The sequence below is a fragment of the Castor canadensis genome, chromosome 1 (genome assembly GCF_047511655.1).
Source record: "Castor canadensis chromosome 1, mCasCan1.hap1v2, whole genome shotgun sequence".
NCBI classification, from domain to species: Eukaryota; Metazoa; Chordata; class Mammalia; order Rodentia; family Castoridae; genus Castor; species Castor canadensis.
This window is the reverse complement of record NC_133386.1, coordinates 115921451-115943526: the sequence shown is the minus strand read 5'-3', so window position 1 is coordinate 115943526 and position 22076 is coordinate 115921451. Positions and strand designations below refer to the sequence as shown.

At 40.3% G+C, this 22076-nt stretch overlaps 1 protein-coding gene and 1 long non-coding RNA gene across 8 annotated transcripts in view; one reads left to right on the top strand and one right to left on the bottom strand.

Annotated features, from left to right (window-relative positions):
* Fat3 (FAT atypical cadherin 3) overlaps positions 1-22076 on the top strand; it is a 611059-nt gene that overhangs the window by 527067 nt on the left and 61916 nt on the right. For all 7 annotated transcript variants that reach the window (XM_074081331.1, XM_074081345.1, XM_074081335.1 and 4 more), the window contains one exon: positions 1812-2045. In XM_074081331.1, the coding sequence (XP_073937432.1) occupies positions 1812-2045 (234 nt within the window). The remainder of the gene's footprint in view (positions 1-1811; positions 2046-22076) is intronic.
* LOC141425040 (uncharacterized) overlaps positions 1-22076 on the bottom strand; it is a 203374-nt gene that overhangs the window by 151537 nt on the left and 29761 nt on the right. The window lies entirely within an intron of this gene.

Genomic DNA, 22076 nt, shown 5'->3' with positions numbered 1-22076 from the left:
CAGGAGAGGGAATTGACTGGCTGTCTGCAGCAGAGACACCATAGGATAAAACGTCTTGTGGATGGAGGTGACTTGACCAAATGCCTAGCAATTTTACTTAAGAGTAATGATACTTCATGAATCATGCTTTGCACCAAATGGCACTTCTGCAGGTCCATCACTGTGCTTGTTGTCATTTTCTAGTTTTTTTATTCATATGTGCATACAATGTTTGGGTCATTTCTCCCCCCGTCCCCACCCCCTCCCTTACCACCCACTCCGCCCCCTCCCTCTTCCCCTTACCCCCTCGATACCAGACAGAAACTATTTTGCCCTTATCTCTAATTTTGTTGAAGAGAGAGTATAAGCAATAATAGGAAGGAACAAGGGTCTTTGCTAGTTGAGATAAGGATAGCTATACAGGGCATTGACTCACATTGATTTCCTGTGCATGTGTGTTACCTTCTAGGTTAATTCTTTTTGATCTAACCTTTTCTCTAGTTCCTGGTCCCCTTCTCCTTTTGGTCTCAGTTGCTTTTAAGGTATCTGCTTTAGTTTCTCTGCGTTGAGGGCAACAAATGCTAGCTAATTTTTTAGGTGTCTTACCTATCCTTATATCTCCCTTGTGTGCTCTCGCTTTTATCTTGTGATCAAAGTTCAATCCCCTTGTTGTGTTTGCCCTTGATCTAATGTCCGCATATGAGGGAGAACATACGATTTTTGGTCTTTTGGGCCAGGCTAATCTCACTCAGAATGATGTTCTCCAATTCCATCCATTTACCAGCGAATGATAACATTTCATTCTTCTTCATGGCTGCATAAAATTCCATTTCTTCATCCATTGGTCAGTAGTGGGGCATCTTGGCTGTTTCCGTAACTTGGCTATTGTGAGTGGGAGAAAATATTTGCCAGCTACACATCAGACAAAGGTCTGATAACCAGAATGTATAGGGAACTTAAAAAACTAAATTCTCCCAAAACTAATGAACCAATAAAGAAACAGGCAAGTGAACTAAACAGAACTTTCTCAAAAGAAGAAATTCAAATGGCCAAAAAACACATGAAAAAATGCTCACCATCTCTAGCAATAAAGGAAATGCAAATTAAAACCACACTAAGATTCCACCTCACCCCTTGTTGTCATTTTCTATTGAACCGTAAGCAATAATAACAAAAAAATGTCCATGAGGACTGATGTCCAGCACCTGCATGGCTTTCCCAGTGGTAACATGCAGATGTGACATTCTTCCATGCAGAAGATGAGTAGCTGCTGAAGTTTTTCCCTTCTCCTTCCTCCCCCAGAAGCCACAGGCCCTTCCATAGTCTAGCAAATGGAAGGTTATCTTGCCGTAGTGGGTCCTTCAAGACTGTGTTCTGCTAAAGCCAGCATGTTTTCATTGCCTCGTTTTCCTCTAAAAGATGGGATAAAAAGAACTGGAAGCAGAGAGATTGACTTCTGGATCTGTGGGTTGTTGACACTATTAGCCACCAGATAGCTACAATGGGCATCAGTCTATCCTCTATGCTTTTGCCAGGGGTCTCCTCCAGGTAGCCAATAGAAAGAACCTCTGATCGCCAGTTTTTGCAGCGGGGTTCATTAATTTGAAGGCCATGCTATTCATTTGTTGTTTCATCCAGAATTCCATAGTTTTTTTCATGAATGCCTCAAAAATTTGAACTTGCTCTATTTTTCAAGCCACATGGCTCTTGGGCCAAATGCCCTTTTTCCCTCTTGTATTTAGAATTCTTCATGTAATTTATTTTCTGCTTTTCAGAGGACAACTTTTGAAAATCCAGACCAGTCATGTTCATGTTGCCATTTCTTTTCACAGGTGAGTTAAAAACCTTGGCTTTGTTGGACCGGGAGAGGGTCCCAGTGTACAACCTGATTGCCAGGGCCACTGATGGGGGTGGCCGGTTCTGCCAGTCTGATGTGCACCTGATCCTGGAAGATGTGAATGATAGCCCTCCTGTGTTTTCTTCTGACCACTACAATGCTTGTGTCTATGAGAACACGGCCACTAAGGCACTGTTGACCAGAGTGCAAGCAGTGGACCCTGATGTTGGTAAGTCCTGGCCAGACTTCTGCCTGTCCATGCGTCAGACACCTTGTCTCCAGGGACTGTGTCCTTTAGTTTTATGGAAACCTTCCTTATCACAAGAACACATGCATTAAATCCTATCTCAGCTCTTCAGCTGAGAACTTTTTATACAGAAGAGAACTCTGTGAGTTGTCTTCTTGTCCTGTTCTTCCTAGGAGAGAAAGACAAGATATCAGGAATTTCTTTACCATTTGACAGTTTGGGATAGATTTGTTTGAGTTTTTTCCTAACCTTTTCAATAAAAATAATAAGACTTGCCTATTACTCCAAAACACAGTTAAAATGCTGTGTTGTGTGGCAAGGAGTATTCATTTCCATTTCCATGAAGAATGCATCACGTGTTTCAGCTTGAAATATGACAATCTCAATTTATTGTAGTGCCCCGTAGTGCAAAGACTAATGACCAAGGTGGATTTTTTTAAACCGCCATTTCCTAGAGCATCTTTGTCACATGTAAACTGACATTACTGCAGCATGGGGATGGGGGAGATAAGAATGAATCAGAATTGAAAGTTGCTAATAAAGTTTGTGTTCAAATCTACTTTACATGATGAGATGATGAGTTAGAGAAGACTGGAGTTAATTGCTAGGTAGACCTCTGAGAATGCATAAGTTATTGAGGTGACTACGTGATGGATAAAAACACTAAAGGGCATACAGACAGACACCTCTTGGCTGTACATTTTAAGAGCTGTAAATCACAGGACTAGGGAATGATGGGGTGTGTCTGCTATGCTAAATAGACCTTTATATAATTCAGTGTCACATTGCTTAATTTTGAATTGAAAGAAAAACTATTGGACTAATGGAAAAGTAAATACATGATAATTAGTTGAAAACAAATGTAGAGTCCAGGGTTTATGCATAGTTCCTCTTAGAGAAATTAGTGGCTACGTTTTGAATTATTGCTCCTACCACATTAGCATAATTTTTGAAGCTGAAAACCAACCCTTAAAAGTATGCATATTATTGTGAAAAATGGCAAATAAGAAAAGACTCCCTATTGGTATATAATTGTGTAATAGCTGCAAATACTCTTTTTTCAAAGGAAAATTAGAAAACATTCTCTAGACTCTTATTAGCAAACTTTTGGGGAAAACAGGACAGAGTTAATGCAAATGGATCTTTCAATCATTTTAAATTTGATTTTGAGACTGTGTAATTAATCCATAGCTGAAAGATTGGAATTTTTTCCACTCATTCCCTTCTTGAAGGAATTGTTTGTGTCCAAGCTGTTGGAGATTGGACACAAATGATGTCTGAAACATCATTTTTGCAAATGATGTTTCAGACAATGGTGGAATGGGGTGGGGATGGTGTGTAACTGACTCAGAGATATGGTGCTTGAAGCTGTTTTGGAAGTTGTGAAGAATATAGTTAGCTATGCCCTCCTTCCACTTCTTTTCAGTCACCTGGGCAGGTTAGGAGTTGGGGTGGAAGGAATGTCTAGACTGTGATCATTCAGCAGGGCACAGATGATAAAGATTTTAAAGAACGCAAACCAAATGGGGACTTTATTACCCCTCTACTTCCTCATTTGCCATAATGAGTAAAAGGCTCCTGTGCAGAGCCCCACGGAGACAGAGATCATGAGTACTGTCAGCACCTTTGTATGAAGTGTATTCGCCAAGCCACTCAAATCAGCTGCAGGAAAAATTGAGTGTCAGACAACGGATTCTGGTTCATTTTCTGTTTTTATAGATCTCGTTTAGCTTTCAAGAAATAAAAGAACTAAGGTAGCTGGAGAAGAACAAATGAAGAGCTCAAGAAACAAACTGAGCATATACTGTGCCTCAGCCCTAGGCTGAGGAAGCAGCTGTGAGGATTTTGGTCAGGTTCGCAGTTTCAGCCGCTGTAGAAGGAACAACCTTATTCTAAGTGTTACCAACAGGGCTCATGACATTGGCCTTAGCAACATAAGCAGAAAACTTGCTTCTCATGAGTAGCCATTTCTCTGCCTTTCCTAAAGGATCACAGACTAGTGAAAACTGTGCGATAAGATTATCAGGTTGTTGCGTGCAGGGTGCATCAGGGGACCTAACTGAGCCTCTGTCACGAGCTGACTTCACACGAGAGCAGCAACTCTCTAGCACCTATCTTTCACTTACATAGTGCTGAAAAAGGTTTGAATTCATTGTCATTATTTTAAAGTCAGTTTTATTAGAAACTCAGATCTCAGGCATTTTATAAAAACATTAGCACTCAGAAGTCTGCCATTCCAGGTACACAGGTTGCACAATGGCATTCTTACAGCAGCTGCCTCCTTGATCATCAGCCACAGGTCTCCCCTCCCTACTGACCAGCCACTCCATTTACTGATGTTACTACCTGACCTCATCAGCAAACACGTTCTGTAAAGTGATGAAGAAATTTCTGACATTTAAAAAAAATTTTTTTTTTAAATTTGAAATAATTATAAATTCACAGGAAGTTACAAAAACTATGCAGGACGTTGAGTGCTCCCTTTGCCCTCCCCATGGTAACATCTTGCCTAACTGTAGTACACGACAGGAAATTGACATAGGTGAACCTGAAAGAGTTTAGTGAGATTTCAGCGTGTGTACATGTCTTTCTATGCAATTTTATGACCTTTATCTCTTCATATTACCATTACCACGTTCAACCATTACAGGGCTCCCCCACATTGCTCTTATAGCCACACCCACCTCCTTACACCTTCGAAATCTCTATCCCCTGGCAATCACTAATCTCCATAACTATAACTAAAGTTATGTAGTTTGCAACCTTTTGAGATTGGCCTTTTTTTTTTCCCTCTCCTGACATAATTTTCTTCAGATTCATCCAAGTTGCCTAATTGACTTTTGAGCCTAGTGAAGAATATTGACCCCATTTATATAAATGACAGGGATTTCTAGCTCATGAAGTTTCTTTTCTTGAGCACATTTCTTTACCTCAAGTTGTAAATTATTTCATCAGTGCCATGATCTGAATGTTTGTGTCCCTCCAAAATTCATATGTTGAAATTGAGCCCCGAAATTATTGAGAAATACAACCTTTAGGGGGTGATTTGGTCAGGAAAGTATAGCCCCCATGAGTAGGATTGGTGGCCTTATAAAAGAGGCTTGAGAGAACCTGTTTGCCCCAACCCCCATGTGAAGACACACAGCAGGTGCCATCTATGAGGAACAGCGCTTATCTGACACCAAACCTGCAGGTGCTTCATCTTGGACTTCCCAGCCTCCAGAACTGAAAGCAATAAATTATCAGTGCTTATAAATTACCTGAGTGAAGTATTTTGTTATAGAAGTCCAAATGAATTAAGACAACCAGCATTTAACTACATTCTACAGCATGTAACTATAATTTGCAAGAAAAGACAAAGAGGTATTAATCTGAAATCTGACTCCATAAATTCATGAGTTCAAAGCCCTTACTATGAGTTAATAAACCTTCATACCCTGGTTTTCTAATTTTAAAACATTATTGCTTTTTGTCAAATAACTCTTTCCCCATGAACCATTCAAAATGAACCAATATTAATGCTGGAGTAAGTGCCTAGGTCAAGAATAAAATAAAACAGAGGCAGACAAGATAATTTTAACACCTATTTTATGAGTTCTAAGAAATAGCCTGGCAACTTTCTAGATTTTAGCATTAACTTCTCAGTTTTCCCGTAAAATGAAAATATCCTGAATCCCATAAACTCCTTTCAATAAAGACAAGGAGACCTTTCATTACATTACCTCTTTGGGGTTAATATTCTATGGTTTAGTCTATCTCTTGGAAGTAGAATTTGTTCCCAGGCTCTGAATTTTGAGAGTTTTTTAAACTAGCAAAAGAAATATGCAGTGATGTGGATCAGAGCAAAAAAATGTGTGACCATTTTAGGCAAAGGGACAGGAAAAGAAAGTGAAAATTTGTACTGGAAAAAATATGTTATGGTACATGATTTATTAAGAGGCAATTTCCAGATATTTGAGATGTGAAAGGACACATTTTTCCTCTTATGGATGAGGGACATAAAGCAAGGAAATGTTCTAGTGAGCAAGTCACTCCTTCCTTGTAAAATATTTCCTGCAAGTTTCAGAATTTCTTTCGGGGATTTCAGAGAAACTTAGAGGCTCAGAACACACATTACAGTTATTTTCCATTCAATTTAACAATTATTTAACGAGCAGCTAGGTAACAGGCATTATAGAAGGAACAGAAGGACTCTCAAGGATGAGGAATGTACAGTGCAAGTTGTAACCATACACGGAGGTAAGGAGCAAAGTAGGAACACACATGCCCTTAGTAAAAGGCAGACTTCCCAGAATGCACAGAACCTCAACAGTTCAACATAGGAAAACATTTAGGAAGACATGAACCGTAACGCTAAAGTCATAAAGTTTGGACAGTGTGATCTCAACTAAGTAGTCGGGAGAACATTGTGTGGTCCAGGACAGAGGAGAGGGAGATGACAGAGGAAAAGTGGACCAGGACCTGGTTGTCATTGTTCAGAGAGGCTAGGAATCATGTATCAAACCAATCAGTAATGGATGAACACTTTCAAGAAAAGAAATAACCCAAGTCTGGGTTTGGAGAACGCTAACATGGATTGTCATAAGGCAAATCAGGGTATAAAGAAAGTTCCTAGAAGGGCAGTAAGAAACACCACGAGGCGAAAGCATTTGGGGTTTAAAAGAAAAGCATCTGAGATCCAGATTCATATTTCAAGTGTGGAATCTGCAGAATATGGCAACAAATCAGATTGATGGCATGGTAGACTGGATAGTTACAATCTCACCCTGGGTACCAGTGAAGGTACTGCATGAAAAGAAATAGCATAGGTGATCCAAAGTAGGACCTGGTGTGGACAGAAAGGTGAAAAACTGGGGACACATTAAGAATTTAAGTTGCAGCTCCAGAAAGAAGTCAGGAATTAAAAAGTTTGCTAACTCTGAAAAAAGTGGAGAGGTCTTTCCTTCACAGTCATAATGAGAAACAAATGAACACTCTGAGAAATGTTATAATAGCATTGCATTTGTAAAAGCAGGGACCTCGTATGAATTAGTCAGGTAACACATGCAGAATCCTAGTACAGATCTCTGTAGGAACATTAAAATTGTGAGCAATGAATTTTCAACAGGGGCAACTCAGGAAGTAGTATTCACATTAAGTTGAGTCTTAAGGGTTGAAAGTGAACTTTGACAGAGAAGAAAGAGATGGAATGGCAAGAGAGAGATATGAGGAATGTGTTAGGATAGACTTGGCTAGACTGAGGTAAGTTTTTATAAGTCTCAGTTTACATCTCGGCATAGTTTAATTCTTGCCCATGGAAAAGGCAAGCCAATGAGAATCTAAACATCTGACCTTTGTGACCTTTGATGTCCAAGACTACCACAGCAGAGGGAAGAAAGAGATGATGGTGGCATGCCAGTTCTCAGGTGCATCAGCCTGAGAGAGCCACATCACCAGATGTTGTCACATAGCCTGACCCCACCTGCGTGGGAGGCGGGGAACAAAGTGAACTTGGGAGAGCTGGAAACTTGCTGCTTCTTCACAAGAATGAATGCATGAAAAGGCAACTGACAGGTCCCGAAGAGGTGGGACATTGTGACATTATTTATATGACTATGGAGGGTTAGCCTCAGTAATAGGGAAAGACCATTTGACCTTAAAAAGGAAAGGAAAGAGAAGCAGTAAGGAAATGACTAAAGGAAGAATTGAAAGGGAGATGCCAAGGAAAACCCAGTGGGAGCACACATGGCCTCAGACACCTTCATGTGCCACCATCTGAGGACAGCAGGCAGCAGCTGTGCTGATGCTCTCTAGAGAATACAGGGCAAGGAGAAATGTGAGAATAGTTGGCAAGACATGACAAAGAGAAATGCCTCTGCCAGTGAGGACTCTGAGTGTGGTACCCCAGTCTGTAGAATGAATTACATTAGGAGAAAAAATGAAAATTCTGAGCTTTCCAGAACAATTCCTTTTCCCTAAAGTCAGTTAGATCCTCCTATTACCAGAGAGCAGGAAAGAAATAGGAAAAACCTCTCTTGACAGAACTCTGCCATTCTGACCTGAGTGTGTGTGTCTGCTGTGCTCAGCTTCCTGCTTTCTGGACTGGCATTCATGGTCATAAGGTAAGCGTTGGGAATTTGTGCACCAAGCACTTCATGAGGCAGATGGTGTCATTCTCTCATTGAGCAGAAACTGGAATTAATTTGTTTTTCTGAGGTTCAGATCTTGTCAGAGGACGTGCAGTGCTGGCCTAGGGTCTTGAAGCACCATTTGCTCTGAGAGGGTAGATCTTTATGAAGGAGTAGGAAAGTACTTTATCTGTCAAGAATAAGCATGAAAGTAACCACTGAAGGTTGTTAGAAGGAGATCTCATCTCTCTCTCTCTTTCTCTCTCTCTCTCTCTCTTTCTGTCTCTGACCAAAACAGTTTAAATAAAGTCATCTAGTGGTTTTCCTGTCTCTTCCAACTGATCCTAACCTTAGTCTGCTTCTTGTTTAGAGCAATGGATAGAAAAAACAGAGGTGAGATGAAACTTAGCACAACATGCTGGAACTCTGGTAGAAAAGCACAGCAAGAGCTCTGTGTTTGCAGTGTCTGGCATCTTCCTGGGGCAGAGTTTGAGGAAGTGCTGCTAACACTGGTCTGTAAAAGTCAGATGCTCACTCATCTGTCCCTAGGCTCCAGACACTGCGCTTCAAGTTGGATGGCTAACGCAAAGTTCCAACTCCTGTAATAATTCTTGATTTTAAATCTTCCATTGTCACCCTTCTGATCTCATGAAGGAAAGCAAATTATGTTCAGCATTTACTCTCTGAAACTCCAATCTGTTGAGAACTTGGCTAAATATGGCATCTTTTACTGGACCTCAAAAGCAAACCTAAATAAATAAAAAGCACACACCTATCAGAACAAGTAGATGCTGAAGCAATTGCTGACTTCAGCCTCTGAGTGTGGGGAGCAGGGGAGAGGGACAGCATGTGGGATCCAGGAGGAACTGACTGTATCCATGTACACTATACAGGACACATGCAGATATCCTGCCAATTCTTCCTTTTAGAGTTACACAGCTTCCTCAAAGCCTCTAACTCCAGCCTCCTCTGGACTCTGTAGATCAAGCTACAGGGTTGCTGCCAGATAGCCCTAATAAATAGATTGACTGAAATAAAAAAAAACCCAAATGAAACAGATTGACCAAGAAGCCACAAAGGTTTGGGGAAAGGCTTGAATGATTAGTGCCTTGTATCCTTGGGCAAGTGTTTGGCCTCCCTCTACCTCAGTTTCCTCTTTCATGATACCAGAATGACAGTGGCTCACTTCACCAGCCTCAGCGGGTCAGTGTTCGGGTTGCCCAAGACTGCATGGGAAGGCTCTTTGAAGTTGTAAGGCCACATTTCCCTCACTCTGGGTTGTCACAGCCCCTCATGGCTATCTTGGCATGGGACTGCTTGTATGGCTCTTCTCTGGTAGCCTCAAATCCTCACAAGAAACATTAATGCTTAATGAGAACTTCAAATGGTAATAATCGTAACATAGCTGTTAACTTCCACTTTTGTAGTTTCTGCTCCATGCCAGGCCCTTTGCCAAGTGCAGTGGATACATTATTTCCACGCCTGCTGACAACTCTGCCAGCTAGCATATTTTTGTTCTATTTAATACATGAATGAAGTCTGAGGGTTAAGTAACTTACCTGAACCATAAGCTAGTTAGTGACAGTATTGCAAATATTATAAAAAAGTGTCTCAGGAAGGCTGGTGAACAGACATCCAGCTGATAGTGATGTATCAGTCCAAGCAGTGGTCCTCAAAAAGTAGTCCCTAGCAAACTGAGAATGAGAGGCCGTAGGTGAGTGGCTCTCAGACATTGGCAAGCACCAGAATCTCTTGGAGGACTTGTTGAAGCAGATTGCTGGGTCCGTTCCCCAAAGGGATTCAGTAGGTCTGGAGGGGACCCGATAATTTGTATTTTAGACTAGTTCCAGATGATGATGGCTCTACTGTTCCCCATGCCACACTCTGAGAATTGTTAACTTAGGAATTCTTAATATTTTTGTGTCACAAGCACGTAAAGTTTGGTAACAACTACAGATCATCCCTCAGAATAATGTTTTCTAAGTCATAACAAAATACAAATAGTTACAAATACATCATTCCAATTAGTTTCTAAAGTTGTTATATAGTAAAAATAATTTCTTCTTTTTTTATTATTTTATTATTCATATGTGCATACAAGGCTTGGGTCATTTCTCCCCCCTGCCCCCATCTCCTCCCTTACCACCCACTCCGCCCCTCCCTCTCCTCCCACCCCCTCTATACCCGGCAGAACCTATTTTGCCCTTATCTCTAATTTTGTTGTAAAGAGAGTATAAGCCATAATAGGAAGGAACAAGTGTTTTTGCTAGTTGAGATAAGGATAGCTATACAGGGCATTGACTCACATTGATTTCCTGTGTGTGTGTGTTACCTTCTAGGTTAATTCTTTTTGATCTACCCTTTTCTCTAGTTCCTGGTCCCCTTTTCCTATTGGCCTCAGTTGCTTTTAGGGTATCTGCTTTAGTTTCTCTGTGTTAAGGGCAACAAATGCTAGCTAGTTTTTTAGGTGTCTTACCTATCTTCACCCCTCCCTTGTGTGCTCTCGCTTTTATCATGTGCTCAAAGTCCAATCCCATTGTTGTGTTTGCCCTTGATCTAATGTCCACATATGAAGGAGAACATACGATTTTTGGTCTTTTGGGCCAGGCTAACCTCACTCAGGATGATGTTCTCCAATTCCATCCATTTACCAGCGAATGATAACATTTTGTTCTTCTTCATGGCTGCATAAAATTCCATTGTGTATAGATACCACATTTTCTTAATCCATTCGTCGGTGGTGGGGCATCTTGGCTGTTTCCATAACTTGGCTATTGTGAATAGTGCCGCAATAAACATGGGTGTGCAGGTGCCTCTGGAGTAACCTGTGTCACAGTCTTTTGGGTATATCCCCAAGAGTGGTATTGCTGGATCAAATGGTAGATCAATATCTAGCTTTTTAAGTAGCCTCCAAATTTTTTTCCAGAGTGGTTGTACTAGTTTACATTCCCACCAACAGTATAAGAGGGTTCCTTTTTCCCCACCTCCTCGCCAACACCTGTTTTTTTAAATAAGCTATTATATAGTTTATTATCACAGCTGACAGAAATTACAAATCAATGGATCAAGACAAATGAAAACAAGCTATCACAGGAGATCTTCAGTAACCCATGAGGCCTCTCACATCTCCAGCTATCTATACCCTTTTTTTTCTTTTATTATTCATATGTGCATACAAGGCTTGGGTCATTTCTCCCCCCTGCCCCCATCCCCTCCCTTACCACCCACTCTGCCCCCTCCCCCTCCCCCCACCCCCTCAATACCCAGCAGAAACTATTTTGCCCTTATTTCTAATTTTGTTGTAGAGAGAGTATAAGCAATAATAGGAAGGAACAAGGGTTTTTGCTGGTTGAGATAAGGATAGGTATACAGGGAGTTGACTCACATTAATTTCCTGTGTGTGTGTGTTATTTTTGATCTAACCCTTCTCTCTAGTTCCTGGTCCCCTTCTCCTATTGGCCTCAGTTGCTTTTAAGGTATCTGCTTTAGTTTCTCTGTGTTAAGGGCAACAAATGCTAGCTAATTTTTTAGGTGTCTTACCTATCCTCGCCCCTCCCTTGTGTGCTAAAGCTTTTATCATGTCCTCAAAGTCCAATCCCCTTGTTGTGTTTGCCCTTGATCTAATGTCCACACATGATGATCATCGATGATCCATTCTTCATTAAGTAATGAGTTATTTAGTTTCCAGCTGTTTGCATGTTTTTGGTCTTTACTTTTGTTGTTGAGTTCTACTTTTACTGCATTGTGATCAGATAGTATGCATGGTATAATTTCTATTTTCTTATATTTGCTGAGACTTGCTTTGTGCCCTAGGATATCATCTATTTTGGAGAAGGTTCCATGGGCTGCTGAGAAGAATGTATATTGTGTAGAAGTTGGATGAAATGTTCTGTAGACATCAACTAGGTCCATTTGATCTATTGTATATTTTAGATCTTGGATTTCTTTATTGATTTTTTGTTTGGATGACCTATCTATTGATGATAATGGGGTGTTAAAGTCTCCCACAACCGCTGTGTTGGCGTTTATATATGCTTTTAGGTCTTTCAGGGTATGTTTGATGAAATTGGGTGCGTTGACATTGGGTGCATACAGGTTGATGATTATTATTTCCTTTTGGTGTATTTCCCCTTTTATTAGTATGGAATGTCCTTCTTTATCTCGTTTGATCAATGTAGGTTTGAAGTCTACTTTGTCAGAGATAAGTATTGCTACTCCTGCCTGTTTTCTGGGGCCATTGGCTTGGTAAATCTTCTTCTAGCCTTTCATCCTAAGCCTAGGCTTATTTCTGTCGGTGAGATGGGTCTCCTATAAGCAACAAATTGGTGGATCTTCTTTTTTAATCCATTTCGTCAAGCGGTGTCTTTTGATGAGTGAATTAAGTCTGTTAACATTAAGTGTTAGTACTGATAGGTATGTGGTGATTCCTGTCATTTAGTTGTCTTAGTTGTTTGAAGGTTTGATTGTGTGTACCTAAGTGGAGGTTACTCTCTACTGTCTTGCTTTTTCTTTTCCTGTGGTTTGGTGCTGCCTGTCTTTTCATGGTTAAGTTGGGTTTCACTTTCTGTGTGCAGAATCCCTTGAAGAATCTTTTGTAGTGGTGGCTTTGTGGTCACATATTGTTTTAGTTTCTGCTTATCATGGAAGACTTTTATTGCTCCATCTATTTTGAATGATAATTTTGCTGGGTAGAGTATCCTGGGGTTGAAGTTATTTTCATTCAGTGCCCGGAAGATCTCACCCCACGCTCTTCTTGCTTTTAATGTTTCTGTTGAGACGTCTGCTGTGATTTTGATGGGTTTACCTTTGTATGTTACTTGTGTTTTTTCTCTTACAGCCTTCAATATTCTTTCCCTAGTTTCTGAACTTGTTGTTTTAATGATGATATGTTGTGGGGTAGTTCTATTTTGATCTGGTCTGTTTGGTGTCCTGGAAGCCTCTTGCATCTGTGTGGGAATATCTTTCTCTAGATTTGGGAAAATTTCCATTATTATTTTGTTGAATATATTACTCATTCCCTTCACTTGCACCTCTTCTCCTTTGATGCGCATGATTCTCAAATTTGGTCTTTTGATGGAGTCGGTGAGTTCTTGCATTTTCTTTTCACAGGTCTTGAGTTGTTTAATTAATAGTTCTTCGGTTTTTCCTTTAATTACCATTTCATCTTCAAGTGCTGAGATTCTGTCTTCTGTTTGTTCTATTCTGCTGGATTGGCCTTCCGTTTTGTTTTGCATTTCTGTTTCGTTCTTTTTTCTGGGGTTTTCCATATCCTGGGTGGTTTCCTCTTTAATGTTGTCTTTTTGTCCTGATTTCATTTATCTGTTTATTCATCGTGTTCTCTGTTCACTTTGGTGTTTATACAGTGCTTCTATGGTTTCCTTTATTTCTTCTTTTGCTTTTTCAAATTCTCTATTTTTGTTATCTTGGAATTTCTTGAGTACCTCCTGTACATTTTGGTTGACCCTATCCAGTATCATCTCTATAAAATTCTCATTGAGTACCTGTAGTATATCTTCTTTTAAATTATTCTTGTGGGCTTCAGTGGGTCCTTTGGCATCGTTTATCTTCATTTTGTTGGAGTCTGGATCTGAGTATCTGTTTTCTTCATTCTCCTCTGGTTCTGTACTAATTTTTTGCTGTGGGGAAACTGGTTTCCCTGTGTTTTCTGTCTTCCCGTCATTGTCTTTGGTGTTGTTACTGTCCCTGTACTGTGTGCAATTAAGTATTTTCTAGCTTATAATAATAACAATGGTAATATTTAGAATGGAAGGGTGAGTGGAGATGGAAAGCAAGAAGTTAAAGGAAAGGGAAAAACAAATAAACAGACAAGAGGAGAAAACAGAACAAGGAATCAGACAAGAAAGTTTCAAAGGTATAAACAGGGAGCGTTAGCGTACTAATCGAAAATAAGCTTGTCCACGTCTTCCCAAGCCGTCTGGGTGCGGGCGACTGGTGGCCTGGGGGCCCTCCTTGTTTCTCCGTTTAACGTGAAGTGGAGATTCTCTGCGCCAGCTGGAGGTGTGGAGGGGTCAAAGTTTTGCCTCTTCTCGGTGATTATGCCTGCAAAGTGTGTCTCCAGCGTCTCTCCAAGATTTCACTATAGAAATCTCGCTTTCTGCTTCCTCCCTCTAGCCGCCATCTTGGAATCCTCCTAATTTCTTCTTTAATACATTAAATAACAAGATGTAACACAGTATGCCTAAGAAAACTTCCAATATTTTAAAGCAGTGGTAACCAAAAGTATGTGCAGGAACCATCAAGTTAGGTGAAAATACCTGTGATCTCTGTTGGCTACAAAACCGCAGGTGCTACTCACACAGTGGTGTTTTGTTGCCTACAATGATCGCTGAATGTGGCTCCAACTCTACCCCCTGTGGTAGCTGCCTATAAGATGACCCCACTGATTCCCACCTCCTAGTACTCACACCTCCCTTGAAAGTGCAGTGGACTTATTGCCTCACCTCTAATGCACAGAATATGGCAGAAGTGCTGGTATCACCATCACCTTGGATATTAGTTATAATGACTGTGGCATTCATTGTGGGTGTGCCTTCTGTATTAGTCTGCTGGTGCCACCATAAAATATACCATGATTAAACAACAGAAATTTATTTTCTCACAGTCCTGGAGGCTGGAAGTCTCCATCCAAGTGCCAGCATTGGTTGGGTTTGGGTGAGGGATCGCTTCCTGTCTTTTTGCTGTGTGCTTTATGGCCTTTCTGAGGTACACGTAAGTGGTGTGGCAGAGAGAGGTCTCTGTTTTCCTCTTCTTATAAGGTTGTCATTCTGTCACATTAGAATCCCACCCAATGACTTCATTTACCCTTATTTCTAAAAACTACATCTCTAAACATAGTCCTATTGGAGATTAGGGCTTTAACATATGAATTTTAAAGGGCACAATCCAGTCTATAGCACTCTTTCCACTCTCTCGGATCGTTCACCCCAAAGGAAGACTGCTGTGATGTGATGAGGCAGCCTTGTGAGAGGCCCACATGGCAAGGGATCAAGGAGTACCTACAACTCCATGCGTAAGCTAGAAAGGGGACCCCCAAACCTCCTTCATTTGAGCCATCAGCTGAAGCTAGTTAGTGACAGGCATTATAAAAGGGACTATCTGAAAACTTGTCTGCAACTTCATAAGCAGCCTTGAGCCAGAGAGAGCCAGCTAAGTCACATCCAAACTCCCAATCCATAGAAACCAGGAAACAATATACATTTGTATACATTTGTTACTTTGTGCTACTAAATTCTGGGGTGATTTGGAATGGAGCAATGGAGAACTAATTTCCTAAAGCAAATTTGGGTGCATCCTGAATTCTATCCACATATCTTTAAGAACCCCCTACAATAGCCATTATCTTTCCACAGGCTCTACTTTCTGAGGATGTGGACTATCATGCAGGTCGGTGGCAATCAAAACAGGGCCTACTCTCCAGGAGGACCAGGTCAGCCATGCTCAGAGCACAGCTGTTTTGATGTGGGAAGGGGAATAGGTGGTGATGTGAGTGATAGCTGTTTCTGTTTTCATGGATTCATAGCCTCTCGCTGGGGCACTAGGCTCATTTTCTATGGAAAGATCTTATGATGTCATCTCTGAAAAGACCCTGAAACAAAATCCAGTCAAAACTCTTCTTTGTCTGAGTAGTAAATTGAAATTCAGGGACAGAAACTGACCCAAGATAACTCAGAGGCAGAGCTGAATTTAAAAAGAGGAATCATCACCTCAGGCCAGCACTTTTTTTTGTATTTCAGTAATTACTACTGGAAAATATTTCATAAGGAATTCAGTTCTGATTTCAGCATGTCTTCTTTTAAGTACCAGATAGTCTATGTTTTTCCTAATGCTTTAGAAATTGTTACCTCTAAGCACAGGTCAGAGATTTAATGTGTGGTGGGTTTTTTTGTCCTTCCCCAAAGCTCTGTTATTCTCTGAAGTGTTAAATCTATTCTCTGAAGTGTTAAATCTTTGAAGGTAGCTGAGGAATATTAAAATGTCACTAAAAATTAAATAGTCCTCCCTGAAGACTGAGAGACATGAGTCATTCACTAGTGGACGTTGTGGTCAAAGCCCTTTGTCTATTGTAGATATGAAAAATATAATGCTGTGTTTGAGGGCTTTCTCCAGAGAGCTAAAAGGACTTACACATGTAATATTACTAAGGAAGAACAGCTCTGGATAATCCCACCTGTGGGAGAAACTGAGGTTCAAAAAGTTAAGTGACTCCTCACAAGGCAGCTATTGAATGGATAGTGAATAGCAAAGGGCTATGGAACCCCATTAACTTCTCCCTGACTTCTTTACCTCCTTTTCTCCCTTCTGTAGTGCATGAGGCTGGATGGCAGGCTTGTGACACCCTACCATTTCTGTGTCACTTTGGAAGGTGACATCAGGTAGTAACATTGGAACGAGACCTGCTTAAATATTGCAGTTCCAACCTTTACTAAATGTCTGGCTTTTAGTACTAGCTCCCCGAACCTTCAGAATGTCCACTTCCTCTCTGCTTTCCTTCTCAAAAGAAGCTTTGAAAACAGCCTTGTTGGGGGTACTGGCTCAGGTGATACAGAGCCTCCTAGCAAGCTAGTACTGAGTTCAAATTTCAGTAACTGCCAAAAAAAGTTCAGTAAACAAACATGAAAGGTCTCCATCTCTAAAGTCTGATCAAGAAGTCAGCGGTAGGGCTGACTTTTTTCTCTAGTTGACATTGATGCTTTGCCCAATTTAGGAGTTTGTGCACTTGACATGTTGTTATTACCCGTTTTAAAATCCAGTTTCATTCAAATAGGGGTCAAAACACTAGTAATTCCCTCCAGAGAGGAACTTTAGTGGGGAGCCCTGGTTTTTCAGTTTATCACAGTGGTGCTTCCTGAGAAACCCCTCATCCAGGCCACCTCATTTGTAGATGCCACTGGTGGACAGTAGGTCTCTGAACTGCTAAATTGTTTGAGTCCGTGTCCAGCACACAGCAATGCAGGGATGGCTTTAAGGGAGAGCCAGTGTGATTAGGGGAATTTCTATCCACCTCTGGGCATTTTGTGCACAAACTCCAAAGACCCGAGCTTTGATTTCCTGCCTCTCCCGGGTGTGGTGAGGCTCAGTGAAGTGTGTTTATCAGCTGTGCCTCAGGAGATACGCTGTCACTTCACCTTGTGGGCCTCCCTGACAGGCACGATTATGTTGTCCATCTCCTGGCGAGCTCCTTTAATAACTCTCACGTATTACAAAATGCTCCCCACCCACATGCCTTCAACTTGCTCCTTCCAAGCTGCCTTCTCTCTCTGCTAATTTAGCCATTAACTTGGGCCCAATTTCTAGCTAGCGGTAGATATAATTAGTTATAATTACTCTGGTAACTTGCAGTTGGCTCTGAAAATAGAGTTTCAGCTCCTGTCATTCTAAACTTAACATGTAGCAATACCTTGCAATTTCATCATTCATAACTTCTCACGCTTTCCTGCCACCTGAAATGCCTTTCTTCCTGTGGCTTTTCTACAGGAAAAGTTCCAGACAACTTCTATCTTTTCTTCATGACTCAATTGTTTTCTTCTCTGGGAATCTTTTGTTGACCATCCTTCTCCAATTATCAACTCTGTATATGTTTGTCCCCTGAGAAATTTGTGGACATATCATGCAGCAGGAGTCCTGAAATATTTATTGAAGGGATGAATGACTTGATATGGTGGTCACACTTAGTATCTCACATACAGGGGCATACTCAAACCTTTTGAGTACAATTGTTGGATAGCAATCCAGCAGATGTTCTAGATATCAATAAAATGGAGTTTTCAGAATTGAGTTGATGAATTAACTTACTTACACTCAGGCTTAGCACTTATCCCAGGCTTAGCACAGTGCCAAGCATAAATGGTTGGATGAGTTTACATCCAAAGGAGCTGTAGCTTTCTAGGCATTAGAGAAGGATCTCCTCCAGCATAGAGTGTGTGACCTGGGCAGTAGAACAGAACCCCTTGTGTAGAGAGGCCTGTTCTTGGTTTCATACCCTACTGTGACTACCTTCATCTTCATTATGTATTTTTAAGCAGGAGAACTTGCATTTTTGTTTTGCATGGGGGCCCACAGTCATGCCATCTGTCCTAGCAGGAGAGCTACTACCAACCTAGTTGGCACATCCTTGGAAAATTTTGGTGCAATCATCAGTATCTCCCTGAGTCTGTGATGCTGCCTTCAGCCTTTTCCTGACTTTTCAAAGAGTCAAAAGCTACCAACCCCAGGAGTTGGTCTTCTGCCTCAGGAAATGTGGCAGCTATAGTCATCACCCAATGACAAAACTTTTAAATGGTACTTAAAACAGAAGCAATTAGAGAGTCTATTTAAAAGCACAATAATTGTAATTAGGAATACTGAAAGAGTATTCCTAACTCCATAGACCTCCTCTAGCAACTTTGTTATATTTTATATCATCCAAAGGCAAATTTCAAAGGCAAAAAGGATCAGTAAGGTTGAGCTGTTTGACTATAATGGGAACAAAGAAGTTTAGGCTAGCCATTTTCTCTGACTGCTTCATTTAGGTGTAGAATTTAGTTTAAAAATATCCCTCAAAGTGGCTTTATAGTAAGACCTTTGACAAAAGTGATTTCCTAAATAATGTCAGTAACTTTCTGAGGATGAACTAAAATGAAGAATGGAAATAACTAGAAAAAATTCTCTACAATGTATCAGTATATTTTTCTACAATTATTTCAGAGTACATATGTTGAAAATTAAACTAACCTGAAAATAGCTTGAAAACTTGACTGGTTTCCAAATTTGATAATAAAGAATTGATAGAGTACAAGATATTTGAGTAATTCTTTTACTTGTTCTGTGCCCGCTACATAGACTCTAGAAAAGTAAGCAAAAAGGAAAAACAACTTACCATTTTGATTGAAGTCCCTTCTGCCTTTTTTCTTTGTAAAAATGACCTCCTAGACTAGATATTATTTTGTAAGCTGCTCTTTTTCATTGACTTGCAAACATATTCCATGTCATTCTATAACCTTTTACATTAAGTGACATTGCATATAGCATTCTATATACGTGATATGAATATACATAGTCAAATTGAGTACTTAATAAGTTTTTCACAAATTCAAGTATCTATTTAACAAAAATTTTATACAGGTACAAATGTTTTGCATATATCTTAATATTAAATATTCATCATTTCTCCATGTTGCAATCTTTTGAGGTTCGTAAATTCTTTTAACACATGCATTTGCTTTGGGCCCCTGTGTGTATTTCATCACCTACACACATGTGTTAGCATGACCATATACTTGCTTTGTCCCTCACAGTTAAACATTCATTGCTCTCTGTGCACCAGGCTCTTACCCAGTACTGGAGACAGGATGAACAAAACACAATTCCTCCACCTGAAAGTTTCCTTCCTTTAGTGGGAAAGAGGACGTACATATAACTAATGATAATGAAAAAAATGGAGACAAAGGTGGCATTAAGAGGGCACAGGAGAGGAAGTAACTGGGCAAATTGTAACTTGGTCAGACAAGCAGGTGGCCCTTGGCAAATCCTTATTAAATAGAAGGGTCATAGTCAGTGCCTCCTGTGAGAAAGACAGAAACTTCCCACTTCTCCAAAGAAACAGCACCATCTTTTAAGGATAAGGCCATAGCAAAGGAAAATAATAACATATTCTTCAAAGGATAATCCATATAGCTTAAATAAGAGCATGGCTTTGTCGGCAAGCCTGGTCATAAAGACTGTGAAATCAAAACACTTGTGGGGTTTCAAGCACTGATGAAGGAACATTCATAAAAAGAGAAAGTTGGTTCCTTTGAGCCAACAAGATGACCTGGGCTAGGGGTCAGGGAACTGATGGAGATGGAATGTGAGAGAACTTAAAGGGGACTGAAATGTTCCATACTTAGATGGACGCAATAATTTCATAAGGGTATTTGTTAGAATTTATGAGCTGGACCCTTAACTTGTGTTGATGTTATATTTAAACTATGATGCCTCAATGAAATTTATGAAATTTTCTCACATTATTTCTTTGCTAGTTACTTTTGCCATAAAAATCAAATCTCTTTATAAAAGCCAGTTTACACCAATCTAGTACCACCACATTTTGGGGTTCCATGTATGGACCAGAATCCTGTGCAAGTGGCAAAGGACACAGTGGGTAGTGTCACAGACAAGGAGGGAGTCAGAGCATCCTTGTTGGCTCCATGAGCTGAAGGAGCCTATCATAGCCAGAGGATGAAACATAGTTTTTAAAGTCCAGGCCAAAATAATCTCAGTATGTTTGTGATAAGTCCAGTCATTTGGGTTTGGTACTGATTTTAACACCTCTAACAACCTCAGCTATAAAGCTGAATTATTCTGACATAGATCCTTGGGGATGATCCTAGCATTGGAGGTGATTTCTCACTGAAGCATAAAACTTTCTATAAGTTATATGAAAGGATGCTGAAAAGTTAACTGAACAGTGTAAAACTGCTGTGTTACAAGGCTTCTTCCCATCAGAAGACTCCAATGGCTCCAATAGCTCTTCATGATCCAGCTTAAGTAGACTTTTCCTTTGTTAATGGCCCACTTAGGCCCAGATCCAGCAACTTAATGAGCATTTGGGGATGGGTGTGAGAATTCATTGAAACAGGAATGAAAGTAGATCTATTTGTTGAACTTGAAAATGAATTATAATATAGGAAAATGATCTCAGGTCTCAATGCAGCTGGGATCTGCCATTCAATAATGAAGATCCAGTGAAGTTAAGTGCCTTTGTGTAGTTTGGTTAGATAATGAGCAAGAAACAAAGTTTCTTACCTTTCAGGACAATTTCCTTCATTTTAAAGCTTTTAAAACCTTGAATTTTATGTAGTTAGTCCTATGTCCAAAGGTCCATCTTTTCATCTGGCCAAATTAAGAGGAACCAAGGCTCCATTTAGAAATCTTCTAAGAGAGCTAATATAGATATTGTTAGCCACCTATCCCAGGATTTCACACCCTTCCTTATAGAGAATTTCAATTTGCTATTTCTCTAACCCATCCCCACTCTACAAAATTCACTATATATTTCTTCTTGTGGGCAAATGGGGATTTTAATCATTCTCTTTTTACTTGATTTTAATCCTCTCCTCCATTTACCACAGTTAATGTGCAGAAACTTCATTTGCAATGAAAGTCAAACTTCTCTTGGTGGCCCAGCATTTCAGCATTTTAAGAAGCTAAGAGGTTCCATCTTCATTAAGTTAGGCTCAAATTGGAGTAGAGAATGACATACTTTAAAAACACAGATACAAAATAATGGATTAATGTTATTCCTTAATATCTCACATAGATCAATTATCAAGAGAGTCTTCCCCCCAGGTTAATCTTTTCTGCTGGATATGTGGCCAAAAAGATGGCAATTTGGAGGATGGCATTTATCAAACTCCTTTGGATGGAAAGTTTCTACTTTAGTGACATGACCTGTATTCGTTTAACAAAGGCAAAACCCCAGTGCCCAGTAACATGGCAAAAACTCACCAAAATACAGCCACTGAGTTCGCATTTTGCTGCTGGGTAAAAATGGTTGAAATCCACTGTAATTGAGTTTTAATATGTTCCAAAAATGTATCCTACTTTTTTCTTGTGAATGAGAAAATACAAGTGATGTTTTAGCAGGTTTTTGGCTTGGGCTTCCCACATCCTTGCTGTTCTGGTCTCACCTCCCTATAGGTCTGATTGGTAACAAAAAGAAGGGGAAACAAAAAATCTCCCAGTTCCTTCTGGGGTGAATGTTCAAGGTACTGTCAGAAGCAAAACGCGTGGGGAGCAGGGAAGTGGGGTCCGCAATCTGCTTGGAGATGATTTTCTGCTGGGGCAAACCTGTCACCAGATTTCAATGAACAGGATCTGCCTGCAGGGGATCCTGGTTTTTGCACAGCTGATGAATGTCACTGTAGGC